This window comes from Rhinolophus ferrumequinum, chromosome 3 (genome assembly GCF_004115265.2).
Source record: "Rhinolophus ferrumequinum isolate MPI-CBG mRhiFer1 chromosome 3, mRhiFer1_v1.p, whole genome shotgun sequence".
Lineage (NCBI taxonomy): Eukaryota > Metazoa > Chordata > Mammalia > Chiroptera > Rhinolophidae > Rhinolophus > Rhinolophus ferrumequinum.
In genome coordinates, this window is record NC_046286.1 from 22,652,029 (window position 1) to 22,671,463 (window position 19,435).

At 35.3% G+C, this 19,435-nt stretch overlaps 1 protein-coding gene across 2 annotated transcripts in view; it reads right to left on the reverse strand.

Annotated features, from left to right (window-relative positions):
- HMGCLL1 (3-hydroxymethyl-3-methylglutaryl-CoA lyase like 1) overlaps positions 1-19,435 on the reverse strand; it is a 142,459-nt gene that overhangs the window by 47,050 nt on the left and 75,974 nt on the right. For both annotated transcript variants that reach the window (XM_033103643.1, XM_033103642.1), the window contains 2 exons: positions 13,418-13,481; positions 9,733-9,921 (listed from right to left, as the gene is read on the reverse strand). In XM_033103643.1, coding sequence (XP_032959534.1) covers positions 9,733-9,921; positions 13,418-13,481 — 253 coding nt within the window. The remainder of the gene's footprint in view (positions 1-9,732; positions 9,922-13,417; positions 13,482-19,435) is intronic.

Genomic DNA, 19,435 nt, shown 5'->3' on the forward strand with positions numbered 1-19,435 from the left:
TATTTAAGTACTATCTGTATGCTGATTACTTCTGAATTTGTATCATTAGCAAAGACTTCTCTCCCCAAACCCATTCTTATATATCTAACTGCCTCCTCAACATCTCTATCTAGATGTTTAGTAGATTTCTCAAATATAACGTGCTCCAAACTCAAATACTGATCTTCACCCCCAAATCTTATCCACTCCTAGCTTTCCGCATCTCAGTTGATGGCAATTCATCCTTCTAGTTGTTCAGGTGAAGACTTTGGTACATATTTGATCCTTTTTGTCCCCTTTGCACTCCATCGTCTAATTAATTATGGAATCAATTCAAATTTTAAAATACGTCCAGAATCTTCTGACCACTTCAGTAGTTTCCACCTTGATCCAGGCCAACATTATGTGTTACCTGGATGATTGCAATAGGCTCTTGTCTCCCTGACTCTAATTTTGCCCCTCCTTTCAGTCTAGTCTCAAAAGAGCATCCAGAGTGATTCTTTTAAAAATGAACGCCAAATCCACTCACAATCCTGCCATTTTTTAGCATTTCACTCAGAGTAAAAGCCAAAGATTTATAATGGCCTACAAGAATGCTCTTCTTCTCACACAACTCCAGCCCCTCTGGACACATGGCTGTTTGTTGAACACACTGTAGAATCTCTGCTATCACTGTTGCCTCTATCTGAAATGCTCTTCTCCCAGCTGAGAGGTGGGTTAACACTCTTAAGCTTACCTTCCCAACCACCCTAGTTAATGCTGTAACCTGCTCCCAGGCACACACGTCTGCATAGGGAGGATGTAGGAATCAGAGGTACAAGTTTCCTTAGCACAATATACTATCAAAAACATTCTTTCATTATATATATATACAATCATGCACTGCTTAACAACAGAGACATGTTCTGAGGAGAAATGCCTCATCAGGCAATTTTATCATGTGAATATCACAGAGTGCACTTACACAAACCTAGATAGTACATCCTACTACACAACTAGGCTACACGGTACAGCCTATTGCTCCTAGGACACAAGCCTGTACCACGTTACTGGATAAAACAACATGAGATTAAATCAAGCACAAGAGAAAATGATATAATCCAGGGATGCAGTAAATGAGGTATATGAGGCTGGTGACAGCATAACCCAGCATACTGTTTTATAGCAAATGTTTTTTTAATAAGTAGAAAAAGTACACTCTAAAATAATGATAAAAAGCATAGTACAGTAAATACATAAACCACTAACATATTATTTTATGATCATCAAGTATTATGTACTGTACAGAATTGTACGTGCTTTTATGTGACTGGCAGTGCAGGAGGTTTGTTTACACCAGCATTACCACAAACACGTAAGTAATGTGTTGCACTACAATGTTACAATGTCACTAGCTGATAGGAATTTTTAAGCTCCATTATAATCTTTTGGTACCACCGTCATTGAATGGAATATCATTATGTGGTACATGACTGTATATACGTGTGTGTGTGTGTGTATTATATATATGAACGAGAATGCCCTATTTAATTACTAACAGTAATGTTCCCTCCATAGTGGAATTATAAATAATTCATTTTTCTTTGCACTTACCTACATTTTCCAAATATTTAAAAATCAACAATTTTTTAACTATTAAAAACCAACCAAGAAAAGGAGTGACATCACTAAGATGGCAACATAGGTCATCCCTGACTTTGCTCCCCTAAGAAGAACCAATAACAACTATTGATGGACAAGACACCACTGAGAGAATCCTTGAATACAGGAGTGTAGCCGAAGCACACCCCTGTACCACAGACCCGAGACAGACTGCTGTAAAAGGGTATGAGGAATGGCAACATTCTAAAGGCTTTTCTCATCCGAGGTCAGCGCAGCACCGTTCCACGAGGTCTCCCCTTAGCCCTACATACATATATATCTGTATATATATGTATGTATGTGTGTGTGTGTGTGTGTGTGTGTGTGTGTGTGTATGAAAGTTGTTACGAAAGTAAATCCTAAGAATTCTCATCACAAGGGAATAAAGTCCTTCTTTGCTTTTTCTTTTCAATGTGTCTATATGCAGTGGTAGATGCTAAGTTTATTTTTGTAATTATTTCACATCATATGTAAGTGAAACCAATGGTGTATACCTTAAATGTATACAGTGATGTATATCAATAATATCTCAATAAAGCTGGAAAAACATTTATTATAAAACGTTTACTTAATTTGAAGTGTTTAGTAGAAGTATGTAACCATAACTTTATTCTTTTAGTTTTTATAATTTATACAGATTTTGAAAACTTAAGTCAGTTAACTTAAATGTATAACTTAGGTGAAAAATGACTTAATTGCTTAAGCAGTTTTACATAATTTTCACATTTTATTTGACAGATGAAAAAATTATTGAGTAAAGGGATGCTGGTTTGATCCTGTGTCTTTACCGTCTAGTATACCTAGTAACAGAGCGGCTGTCACACGGAAGGTAGCCAATAAATAATTTTTGGTTAAATTTTTAAATAATTCATAAAACAGTTCTAAATGGTCAAAATTGATAGGCATAATTTCCATTTTATATTCTGCACTGTATTGAAGAGATTTAAACATAAATGTGGAAAAAATTCTGTAGCTTCCAGATTGGGATTCCACATCTTAGACCTGTACTTATTAAACCCCTCCTCCACCGCCTTTTAATCTTGAAAGTAACCTTAACTAATACTAGTAAATACGTTTGGTATTCTAAAGTGAGAAGTAATTTTATAAAAATGAGCCATTGGGGTCTAACTGTGTATTACTCCCAACTAGTACAAACCCAGAACTAGAAGTATTTGGAACCATTTGAGAAAGTTGTTCAAACTAATTTTGGCTATTATGGTTCAATCTGGTGTGTGGGTGTGTAGTGCTGGCCAGATAATCATTAACCAGTTACATTACAATAAACCAAAAACCAGTCATGAATACTTTGTTCATTACCAAACTAACCAATTTCAAACCAGAATTCTAAAGAAAAAGGTCTTTGTCAACATATTCAGGGATAAGAGTGTTTGTGCATAATAGTTCCTTGTAAATATGAATTTTCAAGAGAAAAAAAAATGAGAAAAAAGAAACCTGAAAATAAATTAGAAAATGAAAAACTTAGTGTGTTTTACTACAAACAAAAGGGCAAAAGAACAAGATTTCCAAATTAAAGCCACTTGTGTTGAGAGAGATGTGACAAGTACTTGGTTGAAAACAAGATATTGAAATCAAGATTAAAACAATAAACTGAGACATTTACGCAATGGGTAACAGTGGTGCTCGAAAAGGTACTGATTTTTGAAATTTCCATGTCTTATGCCAAGGAAAGAACCATATGTTGGCCCCAACCCTTACCAATAATAAAAAAATCCAAAATTAAGTCTTAAAGATAGACTGGTAAGATAAAAATTGTATGATTATGTTATTTTTTTCCTGCAACTGATATAAGCAATAAGGATTCATTTTAAATTAAGAATGGTTATTTTTTTTAAAGGTGAAATTAACCAGGATGAGTCTGTCGTCCTGATTCAAAATTTACATTATTTAATATTTGGTGATGGAAGGAGAACTGACTTTGAGTGGTGAACACACAATACTATATATATATATATATATATATATATATATATATATATATATATATATGATGTATTATAGAAATATACACTTAAAACCTATAGAATTTTACTAACCAATGCCATTCCAATAAATTTAATGCAAATTTGAGCAAACGAACTTGAATTATTATGTGCAAAGAAAATAACAGCTTAGAGCAGGAAAATAACAGATTACTTGGTACAATCAGAGGTAAAGACTAGGAAACACCTGTTAATCTAATTATTAGAATAATATGGTCACACTAATAAAGTCAAAATTGCTAGGAAGAGCAAACAAGATATTTTGATTATATCTGCTGTGTTAATTTTATTTATCTTTTCAAAGAATTAGGTCTTAGTTTCATTAATTTTTTCTATTGTCTTTTTGTTCTATATATCATTTATTTCTGCTCTAATTTTCATTATTTCCTTCATTCTACTGACTTTGGGCTTTCAATTGAAAATTTTATTAAAAAGTTCATATGAATATATACTTTATCTCCTAGTGTAACAGAATTTTGCATACAAGGAAATGAGAATAGAGAAAAATATGAGACTTTTCCAATACTATTTATAGATAATAGAAAATTCAGTGTCTTAGCATAATGTTGCCTGCAATTCTTAAATGAAAAAAAGAAGTACCCATTGGGAGGACACGGGGAAATTTCAAGACTATGAAGCAAAAGCACAACTTAGCTTCATGGTGAGTGAAAAGTCATCACTTTCTGCTCAGCTCTCCACTTTCTACTCCCTCAGAGTTGCATGGTCCTTGACTCTGTTTCTCTGTGTACACTTGCTTTCCAGGTCTCCACCTCTGACCGAGGTCCCACCTCTCTAGGTCCCAATGAAGATATTCTGCCTAATATGTCTTAGGGATTTTCCTGCGTCCTATGAGCTATGCCTTCTGGTAATAGATATCACGAGATATAAATATTGTTCCCTATGCATACTCTTTTATTTCAGTCAATCAACTGTGAATTAAAGGAGCTGATACAGGTGGGGAATCAATGATTAAAAATAAAAAGTTAAACCATAATTTAAAACAAACAAAACCAAACTTTCTGCTGATAAATTCAATGTTCTTTTTTTCTTACTTTTCTGCCTATTAGAATTTTTTTAAGTAGAGAAAACAAAAAAACAATCAATTTTTATAACATGTGCCCATTTGATCAGCATGGATGAATGGCTATGGGAGAGGCAGAGCAGTTTTGGAGATTCTTTCGTGGTGTGCTTCAAGCTTATGTTCTAGGCATAATCCATTTAATAAAGATTAAATACTTCCATTTTAGCATATTATAGTTTACCTCCCCTGTGTTATTTTAAAATGTTGATTAATTGAATGCCAGTTTAAAATGCCATTTAGCTCAGAAGCAGCTTTCTGCAACTACCCCTGACATACCTGTGTATACATAGAAATAGATAAAATTATATTATCTCTAAAGAAAAAACCTGACAGATCACGTATTGCCAAAATCATAGAGAAGTTTATATTAATAAAAATATGGTGGAGATACAAATTAAAACAAAATTATTCAAATGTTTACTCATTTTTCATCACTGATAGAAGCAATCCAACCCTCAGGTGAAAAAAAATTTAAAGAGGTAGTTTATCATTTTTTTCTCATTGACTTTTATGGCTCGGGAACTCAGCTTACACAGACTTGAAATTTTGACAATGTTAAATTACTGTTGGATTTATTTTCCTCTTTTTTTTTCTTTTGATGATAACTTACACATCATTCAATCTCCCTATAAGAACGTTTTCCAACAGAATACCATGCTGGGGAAAGTTCATTGTATAGCAAAAACAAGCAAACAATCAAACAAACAAAAACTACTCAATAATCAAAAAGCTTCTAGCAATACTGAGTTGAACTAAAACAGCTGCCTTATAGCAGTGTCACTTAGAAACTTTAACATCTGATTCTAAGATCCATGACAGTGTCTGATAAAATAAATATTTGTTGAATAAATTAATGATACATTTTGTGAAATATTTGTAGGGGCTTCCAATTTTCAGTTTTTTCTTTTCTTTCTTTCTCATTAATTTCTATTTGGCTCTTTAAAAGATGTTGAAGGAATGAAAATATCTAATGCATGTATTTGTGAACACCTTTGTAATACAATGCTTTATGGCTCCTGGCTCTACTCACAAACAACTTGTATAATAAAGTTATTACTACTATTAATACTAGTAGTAGTTTTAATTATAATGACTGCAATAATAATATCACTTAAATGTACTATTACCGAGGCAATTGTTCTAGAAACTCTTCCATCTCATTGCAATTGTATGCATTCTACAGATACAGAACTGAGAAGCAGACTCATCTGGTTAGTGATTAGCATTTTAAAAAATTCTTGAGAACCTCAAAAACAAGTGTTTGCTGTGTGGTAGCATTTAAATATGGCTTAGTAAGAGTCAGTCTACAAAAGAAGTGCTTTGATGCAAAAATTAGGTAGATGATTTTGTTTTTCTAAAAGAGAATAATAAACACATGGAAAACATTATGAGGAAAGGCACATTAAACTAAAGGTCTATTACATTTAGGAGAAAAAAGGCACATGATATTTGTTCAGGAGAAAGCTGAATGTTTCCTATTGTGTTGTGCTTATACGCTACCAATTAACGAGGTACTGTTTCTGTGGTATTGGATCTCACTTGGTTTATTCTGTTTTTACGCAATTATGACGACTCAGATCATTTGAGTGGAGAAAAATAGAGACCGTATGATTGTTTGGGATTAAGTAGATTAAACAATTTGTTCACTGGTGTTTTACTTAGGTCCTTGGGAATATATAGGAAGATGAAGCTCAATTTTTACATACAAAATTCAGATACGTATCTTTGGCTATGTAAGTTTCTTTTACTACTAAAATGTAGTACATTTTGTCACCTCATTTTCTGGACCTTTGGTTTTCAGTTGTTATGAATATTCCACACGTAAATCTGTGGTCTCAGAATTGTTTCTCTGTATTAAATTTATCTGATAATTACAAATTCTTGACTTCCATAGAACCATCTACAGTCCCATACGTCATATGTATATGTCATTAAAAAGTACAATAAAATCTGGAAACCCCAGAAAAATCCCTCTACTACATGACTAGTATGTGCTTTCCAGACGGAGGGGCATGTTCTATTTATAACTTGCATTTGTTTCCTACCATGTCGCCAAGTTTCCACTTATTACATGTCTGCTTGCCTTAATATTAACTTCCAGTTTGGAGCGCTGTAAATTGTTTCTCAAGCCCTAAATTAAAGCAAATGATATCCACTCCACATCCACCAATTTTACTAGAAGCCACTTCAAAGATTTCACTTTCAAAAATGAAGTATGGCAACTGCTTCCTGAAGCCAAGGTTAGCCCTGTTCATAATGAAGTGAAACTTGCTCTGATTTCCCTTCTATTTAAACACTGACAGTTTTTTGGGTTTTTTTTAAGATTTTTTTTTTCCTCCTCCTCTGTTGATGATGTTGTTACTACGGAGGGGATGGGCAGTGAGAAAAGAGAAGGCTCCGGTGGACGCTCCCTTCCTCGGCGCTGCTGGCGACCAGTATACATGTTTGTAATGACATCCTAGCACCGCACTGGACTATCTTTATCAACATAAAAGTTCTAAAGCATTTACAGATTGTCTCAGCTACACACAGTCTCAAAGAAAGCAGCAATATATATTTCTTAAGTTGTCACTGGCTTATTAAACTATATGAAAGTGGATGGCAGAAAAGAGGAAAAAACCTCTATAACTCCAACATTTAGCTTCCGCATCAAATTTCTACTTTCCGATCATTCCCTCAATTGTTCATTTATACGAGCCTCTGCGGCTTAATGTCATGTTGCTTATTACTTGAGCCACTGCCACCCTCTTCACCTTTTTACCCTGTGACTATAACAAGCTCTGAGGCAATGCAACACCAAATGAAGGACACTACGGCCCCCCAGGACCCTAGCCTGCCTGCTGCCTTCCTGCCCTCCATATACGCATAGATCATGGGCGCATAGTAACAGAACAGATGTTTACAGTCCCACTGCCTGCTAACTACCACAGGAGCTGCTGAAGAATAGAATACACACGTACGCACACACACACTCAATATTGTTGGGCGTAAGTTGAAGATATGTTCCTTCAGAACAGGTTCTTGGCACCTGAAGTTGCCGCTAATCCACAGCCTGTTCAGCGTGGCTCTTTCAAATTCGGCAGGCAATGGGAATTTCCACCCTGAACCGACCTGAGGGGTGGCAAAGGTTATGCAGGATAAAGGGAGACTATTTCTCCTCCACTCAGCCAAGGCCAGGAGAGTGAATGTGCTTACCTTCTCCCTTTGGGAGGCAGAATTCTTGCCGGTTCATCCTTTGACTGAGGGTGTGGTATTTGGCGCATGTCAGCCCTATCCAGGTTCTCATCCATGCTCCCCATCTTGCTTGTTGGTTGTTTGGTGCCCGCCCTGTATGGCTGTTACAGGATGGGCAAATGCCCCAGGATTTCAGTCCTCATCTCTTTGTAAATAGAGACCATGTAATTCAACTGATTCTGCAAATATTATAATGCTTCGTTTCTCCTCTGAATCTACTGGTTTTCTTTCCGTTTCTAGGACAAGATCCTCTGTTCTCCCAAACCTTTTGCTTAAATGATGTTTCATCTGCTTGAACTATTCTTTACATAGACACACACCCCTTATCGGGGTTAGTTTCTTCTCCTCCTTTAGATATGATGTTAAACACTATTTCCTCACTCAGACGGGCCTTCCTTAACTGTTAAAATTACAATGTGGCATCAGCAATATTTTGAACATGGGCATTGGCAAGAGCCAGGCTGTCCAGAAGCAGAGGTTTGGGTTCCCAGACTTTGCACTGTAACCCTGTATCCCAAAAGAACCAAACTAACATTCATTATATAATAAATAGGCTACAGGAATAAAATATGACTCAAAGTGTTAACCATACAGAGGATATTTCCATACAGAGAAAGGAGAGGGAGAGGGGATGGGGGCGGATGGGAGAGAGACAGAGAGAAGAGAGAGAGAGAAAGAGAGAGACACAGATCTCTTTAGGAACTTAGAAACTTGCTGGTCAGAAACACTTAATAAGTTACAGTTGCAGCTGAACACAGAATCCTGAAGTGATGCCTAGTTCTCTATTGTTTTAGAAACGAAAATACCTAGGGAAGGAAAATTGTCAAAATTCCCACGCCCCAAAGTCCATGGGATATGATTTTTTTCTTCTAACTCAATACAATGTTCCTTGCCTGCTTCCAGAGAATAAATAAGGATCTGTGCACATATGTTACAAAGTCAAAATAAGCCCTTGTGAGGCTTGGTCTTCGCAATGTTTTTTAACTTCTGCCAAGCAACTGTATACTTTAGGACTGTAACAGTAACCTTTACATACTGATTTTCAGCTTCAACAGAAAGCTTGCATACAGTCTTATCTTTAGTGGTCAAAATCTTGGGTTCTAAGGATGTTAAATAAACATATCAGCTGAGTTTAAAAAACTAGAATTAAAAAAAATACCTTTAACATGCTATTTGTATCAATTCTTTTAAATAAATACTTTCAAAATAACTGAGCTATCATTAGAATTTAATAAACACTTTTTAATCTTCCACTTTCTAGATATCTTCATTTTGATCACCTAACAGTATATGCTTGATAAGTACCAGGGGGTTCTTTCAAAAGTATGCTTGCCAACATCAGGAAAATATCCTAAACAAAATATTCTATATTTCAGCACCATACCTCCTCATCATAGAGCACCAAATTATTAAAAAGAGTATTACTTACACGATTACACCATTACACTCTACCACGTTTGTACTCTGCACTCCTCAAAATGCCATCATATTTCAGCCTACTCAATTTCACGTGGGAGTTGAAAAAAAGCAGACACCGCTTTAAGAGGATTAATACTTTAAAAAGTACAAGTTCAGGAACTTTATCAAGTCCCATTAACAGTAATAAGAGACATCATTGCCCTAAAAAACATGTGCAATTGACAAATATCTCCCAAGTGGTTGGCATGTGGCAGACACCGTTTAAACATGATATCCACAGCAATTTAAAAATGTTATCTCACTAAAGCTCTTAACACGTTTGTATTCGGTATGAGGATACACACCTTTACACACACACACACAAATAACACAAAATACCTGAAGGGCCGTGAGGATATTGGCTAAGGCTTGTCCGTAGGTGTCATGGCAGTGAACGGCCAGAGCACTGGAGGGGATTTCCTTCATGACACTTTCCAACAATCTCTTCATACTTCCTGGAGTTCCCACTCCAGTTGTATCTCCCAGAGAGATCTCATAACAGCCCATGCCATACAGTCTCTTAGCTACCTATTGGGACAGGTGAAGAAGAGCTAGTAAAGCAATGGAAATGAACAGACTCAACCCCTGCTGTTCCTTAGCAAACATCATCTAGAGGTAAAAACAAAACAAAACAAAACAAAATAAAAAACACAACTAAGATTGTTATGTATCCATGGAAAACATTTTAGTTTTCTGGTCTTTTTCCTCGCTCATTATATCCTAAGCATTATATGAAACTTTGAATGAGATTACTGTAATTTTCTTTTTTCTATTATTCAAGTTTGCCTTAGAGTCATAACTATTTACCTGCATGTTCAATTAGAATCTATAAACTACAATTCCAACTATGAAAGACTTATTTTTCTCAAATTGTTAATCAAACAGAAGCATTACAAATTTACTTTGGAAGTAGCATTTCTCAAGGCATTCAATTAGGCGTCAAGAGATAGTTATACCAGTCTCAGCTCTGCCACTCAGTAGCTATGTAATTGGTGGAGTCACCAAATATTTCTGGCTTAATTTCTTTGGCTCATAAATGGAAGCTCTTGTGAATATGACCTTACATTTCTTGACTCAAGTGCTAAGTAGTGATCTTATAAAGAGGTAAACTGCAAGGTCCCTACAAGTGGAATAACTAATATTACTCCCAAAGAACAGGAAGAACTGGCATGAAGGCAGCATGTATCTTGACAAACACATGGGATCTGAAATCAGACATGCCTAGATCTAAATCTCAGCTGCCACCCATGCTACTCATGTGATACTGGGCAGAAGATTAACCTTTTTAAATGTCAGTCCCTATTCTGTAAAATACAGACAACAAAACACCTTTATTTAGCATATTTTCTAAATCTGATTATTTAATTTTTAAGAATTATAATATGGATGATGTGAAGGACACAGTTGGCAATGAAAATGGAATGAGGATATATAAAAATCAGTTTGTACAAAATCTGGCACATGGTCACTCATTAACTCCTTTCTTATACATCTCTTCAGTGCCATTTTATTCTGGGCCCTGTGCTAGGTGCTGGGATATACTGGGGACACAAACACTGAGATGGCTCATGCTGTTATGGAGCCTCGAGTCATATGAGGACAGACCTTAATCGATTCCATCCGGAATGTGTAAATACAGCTAAAATAAGAATTTCAAAACAATGGAACAGGATTCTAAGAACATGTGGCAAAGGAACTGACATAAATCTGTCAAGTAGGAAGGGCCCAAGCGACAGCTTGAGATAAAGAAAGCATTAACTTGCTGAAGAGGCTGAGAAAGAAGGGTATGAAATAAATATTCCAGGCAGAACATAAAATGCAGAGGCTGGTCTATTCCAGGAAGCTGAAATAAAAAATGCAAAGAGCATTTCAGACAGAAAAAAGGTCAAATGCAAAGGACAGTGTGATGAGAAAGCAAAAATCAAGGGGGAATGAAGCTACATAACGGAACGGTAGGCATGAGGCAGACCATACAGAGCCTTACACAGCAACCAAGTTTAGGAGTCTGGTTGAGGATTCCATCATAATAGCAACAAGAAGCCATCATAGTATTTGGGGTGGTGGTGATATAATCAGATTTGCTTCTCAGAAAGGCAATAACTATATCAAAAAAGGTTGAAGGGTACTCAGAGGGCTAACTAGTCCAGGTAGGAGGCTATTATTGGATGGAAACTAGGATAAAAAAAAATCATAATGCTCATTTTCCTCTACTAACTATGAAATGCTGGAATTTCTTAATCCACAGGTCGAAGAGCATGAGGCTCAAAGGAGAAAACTAACCAGTTGGAGGAAAATCATACTTGTGGTGTCAAAGGAATGAAAACAAGGGTGTCAGGAAGGAGCAAATGATCACTCGCCCCAAATTCTGCTGAGAAGATGAGGAATGAATATGACCTTGTATTTGACCTGAGTGCTAAGTAGTAGTGATCTTATAAAGAGGGATTTCAGCGGAGTGAATGATCTAGAAGTCAACTCGCAGTATGATGAAGAGTTTCTGGCACATGACGAAATGGGCACCACTGCTGTAAACAGCCCTTTGACGAGGTGCAGATGTAGAAGGATGGAGGTAGATAGTTAATAACTAGATGAAAATGCTGAATTAAGAAAGATTTCAGGTGGAAGAGGCTTGAACATGTTCAAGTGTCAATGGGAAGAATTCTATACCGTTGAATATAGAGGGGAGTAAATGAGGGAAGGACTAGAGACTTGAACAGAGCGAACACAGTTTGTAACAGTCCTTTCAGAGAGTAAGACAGTAAGTTGGCTACACAATATGTTTGAATAGCACAGAAGGCCCATTGAAGGTTGCTGGTCATGAATTCCTAGTGTTTTCAGTCTGCTTGTTACATGATTCTTTTCATCTACTCCTCAAGCATTCTGGGGTGGGAACGGAGAGCCTGACAGAGTGTGTGGTCCATCCAAATATGGCACCAGGCAGGGGCCCAAGAGCAAGGGGTTTGGTGCATAGGCAGAGTTGGATAAGGTTTTGTGGACTCTGAAGTTACACCGTTTTGGAAGTGTTAAGAAAAAAATACATAATTGTGAATACAAATTAGTAACAGTGTCTCGGAAGGATCCTACTATGCAAGTAAAGGACTCCCACATCTAAGTTTCTTTCCTTTCCTTTTTTTTTTTTTTTTAAATAGTAGATCTGCCTCTGTATGCAAAGGTCTGGCTTAAATAATGGAACATGGGACATCTCTCATTTGAGAGATCGGCAATTTCAAAAGCACAAATGAATGCACAAAAATAGAACTGGCTTTAGCCAAACGGTCAGTTTAGCCAGCTAAATTTTAATTTTCTAACAATGCCAACTTCACTGCTTCAGTACCACATTACTAAATGTATGAAAATTAACAACCTTAACAAGGGGTGCATATTAATATAATTCATCCACAAATGAGTTTCTGAGACAGTCCAATATAATCTCAAAGACTGAGCATTTTGTATTCATTGGCATCAATTAATAAATAGGAATGGTCAGTAACAAATAAACTTCAATAATTAGGTCCTTAATAACTATAATCTATTGCTGTAAAAGTGCTCTGGGATAGCAACTTGAATCTCAGCAGTAAGAGCTATAGGATATGCAAGGAACAAAAACACTGAAGCATCAGTGTATACTCTGATACACGTGCAGAAGTATGCAGGAGAAAAACAAAGAAACGCTAGCTGAGCAACCAAGGCAGAGTTGAAGATGTGTGCACAAACTGCCCTGACATTCTGATAGAAGTGGAAAGGTCACTCACTGTATTCTACTCACATAAAAACGAAACAGATATTTTTATTCCCTCCACCTTTGAGCACGCAAACGATAAAAGTCAAATGTTACCTTTGAACAATGATAGCCAATTCTAGGTCTTCAGTGTTAAAATGAAACTACTAGTTAGTAATCATGTGTCTCCCACTCCACTATCCCCCTTGGTCGTCATTGTACAGATACACTAAAGAGTAAGGAAAATAGCCCAATGAAAATAATATACAGCATTTCACCATGAACCAGAAAACCAGAGCCATCTCTTACCTCTGTCACTTTTTGCGGTGTGATGCTTCCTTCATATGGACAGCCCAGGGTACAAGACACATACCTACATTTAAAACATAGAACGATATAAATATGAGTATGGTGGAGAAGCCACTCTCTAATTTTCATTTTATAAAAATAAATAAATAGCCACAAAGTCATTGAGAAGAATTTGTTTTGCACTATTCCTTCGTTATTACTTCATTCTCAGACCAAATAAAAACAAGTTTTGAACATTTTCAATTTGACCCACATTTTTCTCTTTCTGTATTATTTGATGGCATATGGGAATAGGATAACAGGTGTTTATCTTGTGGAGGTTTTTTATACTATAGCAACATATGAACATTCAAAACACAAAATACCAATGAAATATATAGTGTGACTTAAATAAGTACATACATTCAACTGTGAACTGTCCAGGTCTTTGGAACCATAGAAAGAGAGCATGTAGTGGCTAACTGAATTTCTCTCTTCACTCCCATCTGGATGTTTTGGCCTCATTTAGATAGTCATGAATCACCCTAAAACTCCTAGAACTGGCCACAACCTCAAAGTTCATCTTATTTCTCTCTCGTGGGTGTACCTAAATCATCCCAAACAGAAGAGTGTCTCGGCTGTGTTTAAAAGGCTCCAAATAAAGATATTCCATAAGCTTCTTCAACAATTTAATATAAAAAGTCAAGCCTTTCCTGCAAGAACAATGATACATTTCCATCTTAAGGTATTATGCTTTATAAAAAATCTGTTTTAGCTATTTTCAGCTCAACACCAATACCATTTTATTAAACTTTCCTCAGAGACTTTACAACACTTGTATTAAAATAATGCATCATGATCTGATTGCTAGGAATGAGGCAATTCACATGAGGGAGAGGAGAGATGGTGGGAAACGAGGCTGGAGATCCAGTACTTTGGGCCAGAACGAAAGGCTTTAGATAGCAAGGCCCTTGGATGCCATGCCAAGGAGTTTGAATTTTGAGATCGCTTAAAATTATTAGGAAACGTAGTGACAAGGTCAGATTTGTTTTCCAGAAATGTAATTCCTTGGTAACTCTGGAAGTGGCTGCCAGAGGAAAGGTGGAGGCAAAAACATGAAAGAAGACACTACCATTATTTTCTTGATGCTCCCATGCTGTTAGTTGGACGATATACTATAAATTGCCTAACAGATTTTAGAATAAGAAAATATAGCACATATTAAATGATTCAATACATATCCATTGACTCTAAAGATGTAATTTCAAAAGTATTAAAATATTAATAAAGTTGTATTTTGGAATTAAAATAAATTAGTTCCATAAGCCAGGCAAGCAGTTATGAGAAAAGGGAAGAAAAAAGGACAAGTTCAAGTAAAATTTGTAAGTGATGCTGGGCAAATAGAGGGTGATGGAAGGAGAACTGACTCTGGGTGGTGGACACATAATGTAAGATATAGATGACGTATTACAGAATTGTACACCTGAAATCTATGTAACTTTACTAACCATTGTCACCCCAATAAACTTTAATTAAAAAAAAGTCACACTGGGAAGGAAGCCCATCTTTCTGCCCTTCCAAATGTTATAATCTAAGCTTATTGTTTTAATAATCTGTATACATTTAATCAACATATGTGAAAAGAAAATGTTCTTATGTAAACATACTACTGGAGAAGGTAGCTAAGGATAAAAAAAAAGATGCATGTTTTCAATTCAGATATAATGAGTATAGATAATAGGCTGAAACTATAAGTACACTGATTCTGAACCCAAAATATCTAGATGTGATTAAACAGAAAATCCAAGCCCTCCATTTATTTGCCGTCCCTATAAATGTGAAAAGCAAAACAAGCGAAAAATAATAAATGCAAGACAATATGAAACAAACCTTTCCTGCATTCTTAACTTATGACCTGGCCACAGCTACCCCTTTACGCCACAACCCCAAGTCTCTCCACGTCTGTTTTCATTCCCTCGAGCGGGTCCCAGGCCTAGGGTGTGCCTGGACTTCACACTCCATTGTATTTCATCTACATGTGCTCCGCGTCCCGGTAAGTCGAGTAGTCACTTCATTAACCTCAGTTACAAATCCATGTTTTAGCAGGACATTTATCTTTCCTCACATAGACATTAAATCCTTTTGCCAAGCCACCAGGGATTCTATGTGGGACAGATACTAGTGTACTAGTGGCATCGAACTGCATGTTTACCACATTTTCTTTGATGAAACCTGGGACTTTCTTTTCTTTTCTGACCTTGGCTATATGTTTTAAAAGTTGTTCTATTTATGCATTGAATAGAACAATCTTTAATGATTTCATTTTATTAACACTTTTTTCATGCACTCTCTCTAAATAACTCCAGAGGACTTTAATATAGTATTACTTTAAACTTAATTTTTATTTTATTTTATTTTTTATTTAAGTATAGTTGGTACACAATCTTATATTGGTTTTATTAGTTTCATGTGTATAGTATAGGGACACATTTTTATACTGTACACTCGGTCACCCGACTAATTCTAGCAATCATCTGTCACCATGGAAACTTATTACAATATTATTGACTGCATTCCCCTTCCGCTTTTCACCCCATTCCCGTATCTCCTCCCTTTGGTCTCTGTGTCTATGAGTCTCTTTTTGTTTTGTTTGTTTGTTTGTTTAAGTTCCACATATAAGTGAAACCATACGGTATTTATTTGTGTTTCTCTACCTGACTTTCACTTAGTATAATACCCTCTAGATCCATCCATGTTGTCACAAATGGCAATATTACATTCTTTTTTATTACTGTGTAATATCCCATTGTGTGTGTGTAGTGGGTGTGTGTATATATTATATACTTAATATATCATTATAATTATAATATATATAATTACATATTTATATATATTATATATAACTACATATATATTATATAATTACATATTTAATTATATGTAATTATATAATATATACACAATATATGTAATTATATAAAATAATACACAATATATACACAATATATACACAATATATGTAATTATATAATATATACACACATACACACTACACATACACACGTCACATCATCTTTATCGATTTATCTATCAATGAATAGCTAAGTTGCTTCCGTATTTTGGCTATTATAAATAATGTTGCAATGAACATAGGGGTGCATATATCTTTTCAAATTAGTGTTTTCATTTTCTTTGGATGAATACCCAGAAGTAGAATTGATATACCATGGCATATGGTATATCTATTTTCAGTTTTTTTCAGGAATCTCCATAATGTTTTCCATAGGGGCTGCACCAGTTAGCAGTCCCACCAACAATGTACAAGGGTTCCCTTTACTCCACATCCTCCCAACATGCTATTTGTTGACTTTCTGATAATAGCTCTCCTGAGTGGTGTATGGTTTTGATTTGCATTTTCCTGATTAGAGATGTTGAGCATCTTTTCCTGTCTGCTGACCATCTGTATGTCTTCTTTGGACAAATGTCTTTTCATGTCCTCTGACCATTATTCAATCAGATTATTATTTTTTTGTTGAGATGTATGAGTTTCTTAGGTGTTTTAGATATCAACCTCATACTGGATTATCATTTGTAAATATATTCTCCCATTCAGTAGGTTGTCTTTTTGTCTTGTTGAAGGTTTCCCTTACTGTGCAGAAGCTATTTAGTTTGATGAAATCCATTTATTTTTGCTTTTGTTTCCCTTGCTTGAAGGGATGTATCTAAAAAGATCGTTCAAACTGATTTCAAATAGTTTCTTTCCTATGTTTTCTTCTAAGAGTATTATGGTTTCAGGTCTTACACACAACTGTTCAAGACTAAACCAGGAAGAATCTGGTTTAGAGATTCTGAACTGTCCAATTACCAGCAATTGAAATTGAAGAAGTAATCAAAAAACTCCCAACAAACAAAGGCCCAGGGCTAGATGCTTCACAGGTAAATTTTACCAAATATTTAAAGAAGAATTGGTACTAATCCTTCTCAAACTATTCCAAAAAATTAAAGAAGGATATTTCCAAACTCATTCTACTAGGCATTATCCTGATACCAAAACCAGACAAAGACACTCCAAAAAAAAAAAAAAAAGGAAATAAAAAAAGAATTACAGGCCAATATCCCTGATGAACATACTCATAGATGCAAAAATGCTCAACAAAAGACTAGCAATCTGAATTCAACAATACCTTAAAAGGGTTATACAGCGTGATCAAGTGGGATTTATACCAGGGATGAAAGGTAGTTCAACATCTGCAAAACAATTAATGCTATTCATCACATCAATAAAACCAAGGATAAAAAGTATACGATTATCTCAAGAGATGCAGAAAAAGCATTTGACAAAAGCAACATCCATTTATGATAAAAAAAAATCTCTCAACAAAATGGATACAGAAGGAACTTACTTCAACTTCATAAAGGCTATATCTGACAAGCCCACAGCTTACATCATATTCAATGGAGAAAAGCTGAAAGCCTTTCCTCTAAAATCAGGAAAAGACAAGGATTCCCACTATCTCCAATAATATTCAATACAGTACTGGAAGTCTTAGCCACAGCAATACTTTAAACTTTAACAGGACTTATCTGTATCTCTCTTAATGTACTTGTCTTTTTTAACAATATAATAATTATTTCTATACATATTATTTTCCCAGTTTGTGGGTAACTCTTTGAAATTAGGCTATTTTTTCATATTCCACATAGTATCACAACAGTACATTATATAAAACACCCAATATTTCTTGAATAAATTAATGCAGCAATGTGTCAGTTAATATGTCATTATCACCTTCTGAATAATTTTCTATAAAGTTCCTTATCTATACAATACATATATAGCTAGATCCAGGCTATTAGTGTTCTAACTCCCGTAGCCAGAGATAACACATATTTGAAAGTAAGACTTAGAACTACTTTTTAAATATTATTTAAGATAGACAGAGTAATATGATCACCACCCATCTTGAAGCTAATTCTGCTAAAATGAACAAAAAGCACGGTGTTACATTAACTCTGTGGATAGAAATGTGAGTAGTTTTATTTTTATTTGTTCTTACTGAAGCCATTTATGATTTACGATGGTTCAACTTAACGGTTGTTTTTTTTTTGTTTTTGTTTTTTTTGTTTTTGTTTTTTACTTTAGGATGTTAAGAAAGCCATATACATTCGGTAGAAATCATACTTCAAATTTTGAATTGTGATCTCTTCCCAGGCGAGCAAAATGCAGTACGATATTCTCCCATGATGTTGGGCAGAGCCAGTGATTGCAGCTTCCAGTCAGCTATGAGATTATTAGGGTAAATGAAAGATACTCTACAGTGTATTCATTGTGTTAGATGATTTTGCATACTGTAGCCTGATGAAAGTGTTCTGAGCACATTTAAGGTAGGCTAAGCTAAACGATAATGTTTGGTGGTTAAGTGCATTAAATGCATTTTCAACTTACAATATTTTCAACTGATGATGGGTTTACTGGAAAAATAACCCCATTATAAGTCCAGGGACATCTGCATTGTGCAAAATCATGATAAAATGCAAAACTGAGGCTTTCAAGTCTTTAACAACTTTACTTAGTAGAACTGAATCATAAAAAAAGCACCTGTCTCCCACAATTATCCCATGTTCCTCCAATCATCTTGGCAAAAAGAAACAAAAAGAGTTGAATCAATGTCACAAACAGTGGAAAGAGTCATACATTGCTCTCCTCAGAAGAGAAAAACAATCCCAAGAGTGATGACATGTAATGTCAATTAAAGGTAATTAAAACACTTAAATATAGGAGCACTTTGATGCACTGGTGCAAAATATATCAACCTATGAACAATGCAAAATAGCATTCCATTACTCAGAAGCCAACCAAAAGTAAGTTTTTGAGAGACTATTATGCACTTATCACTGTGGATGATATAAGAAACAAAGATTATTTCCTGGTCTAAAGGAGCAATGCTGCTAAGATTCTCCATTTACGAGAAAAAGCTAATTTTATGAGAAATAACGAAACACATTCTTTCCACAAAAACTCTCTATGATGGCTATTTA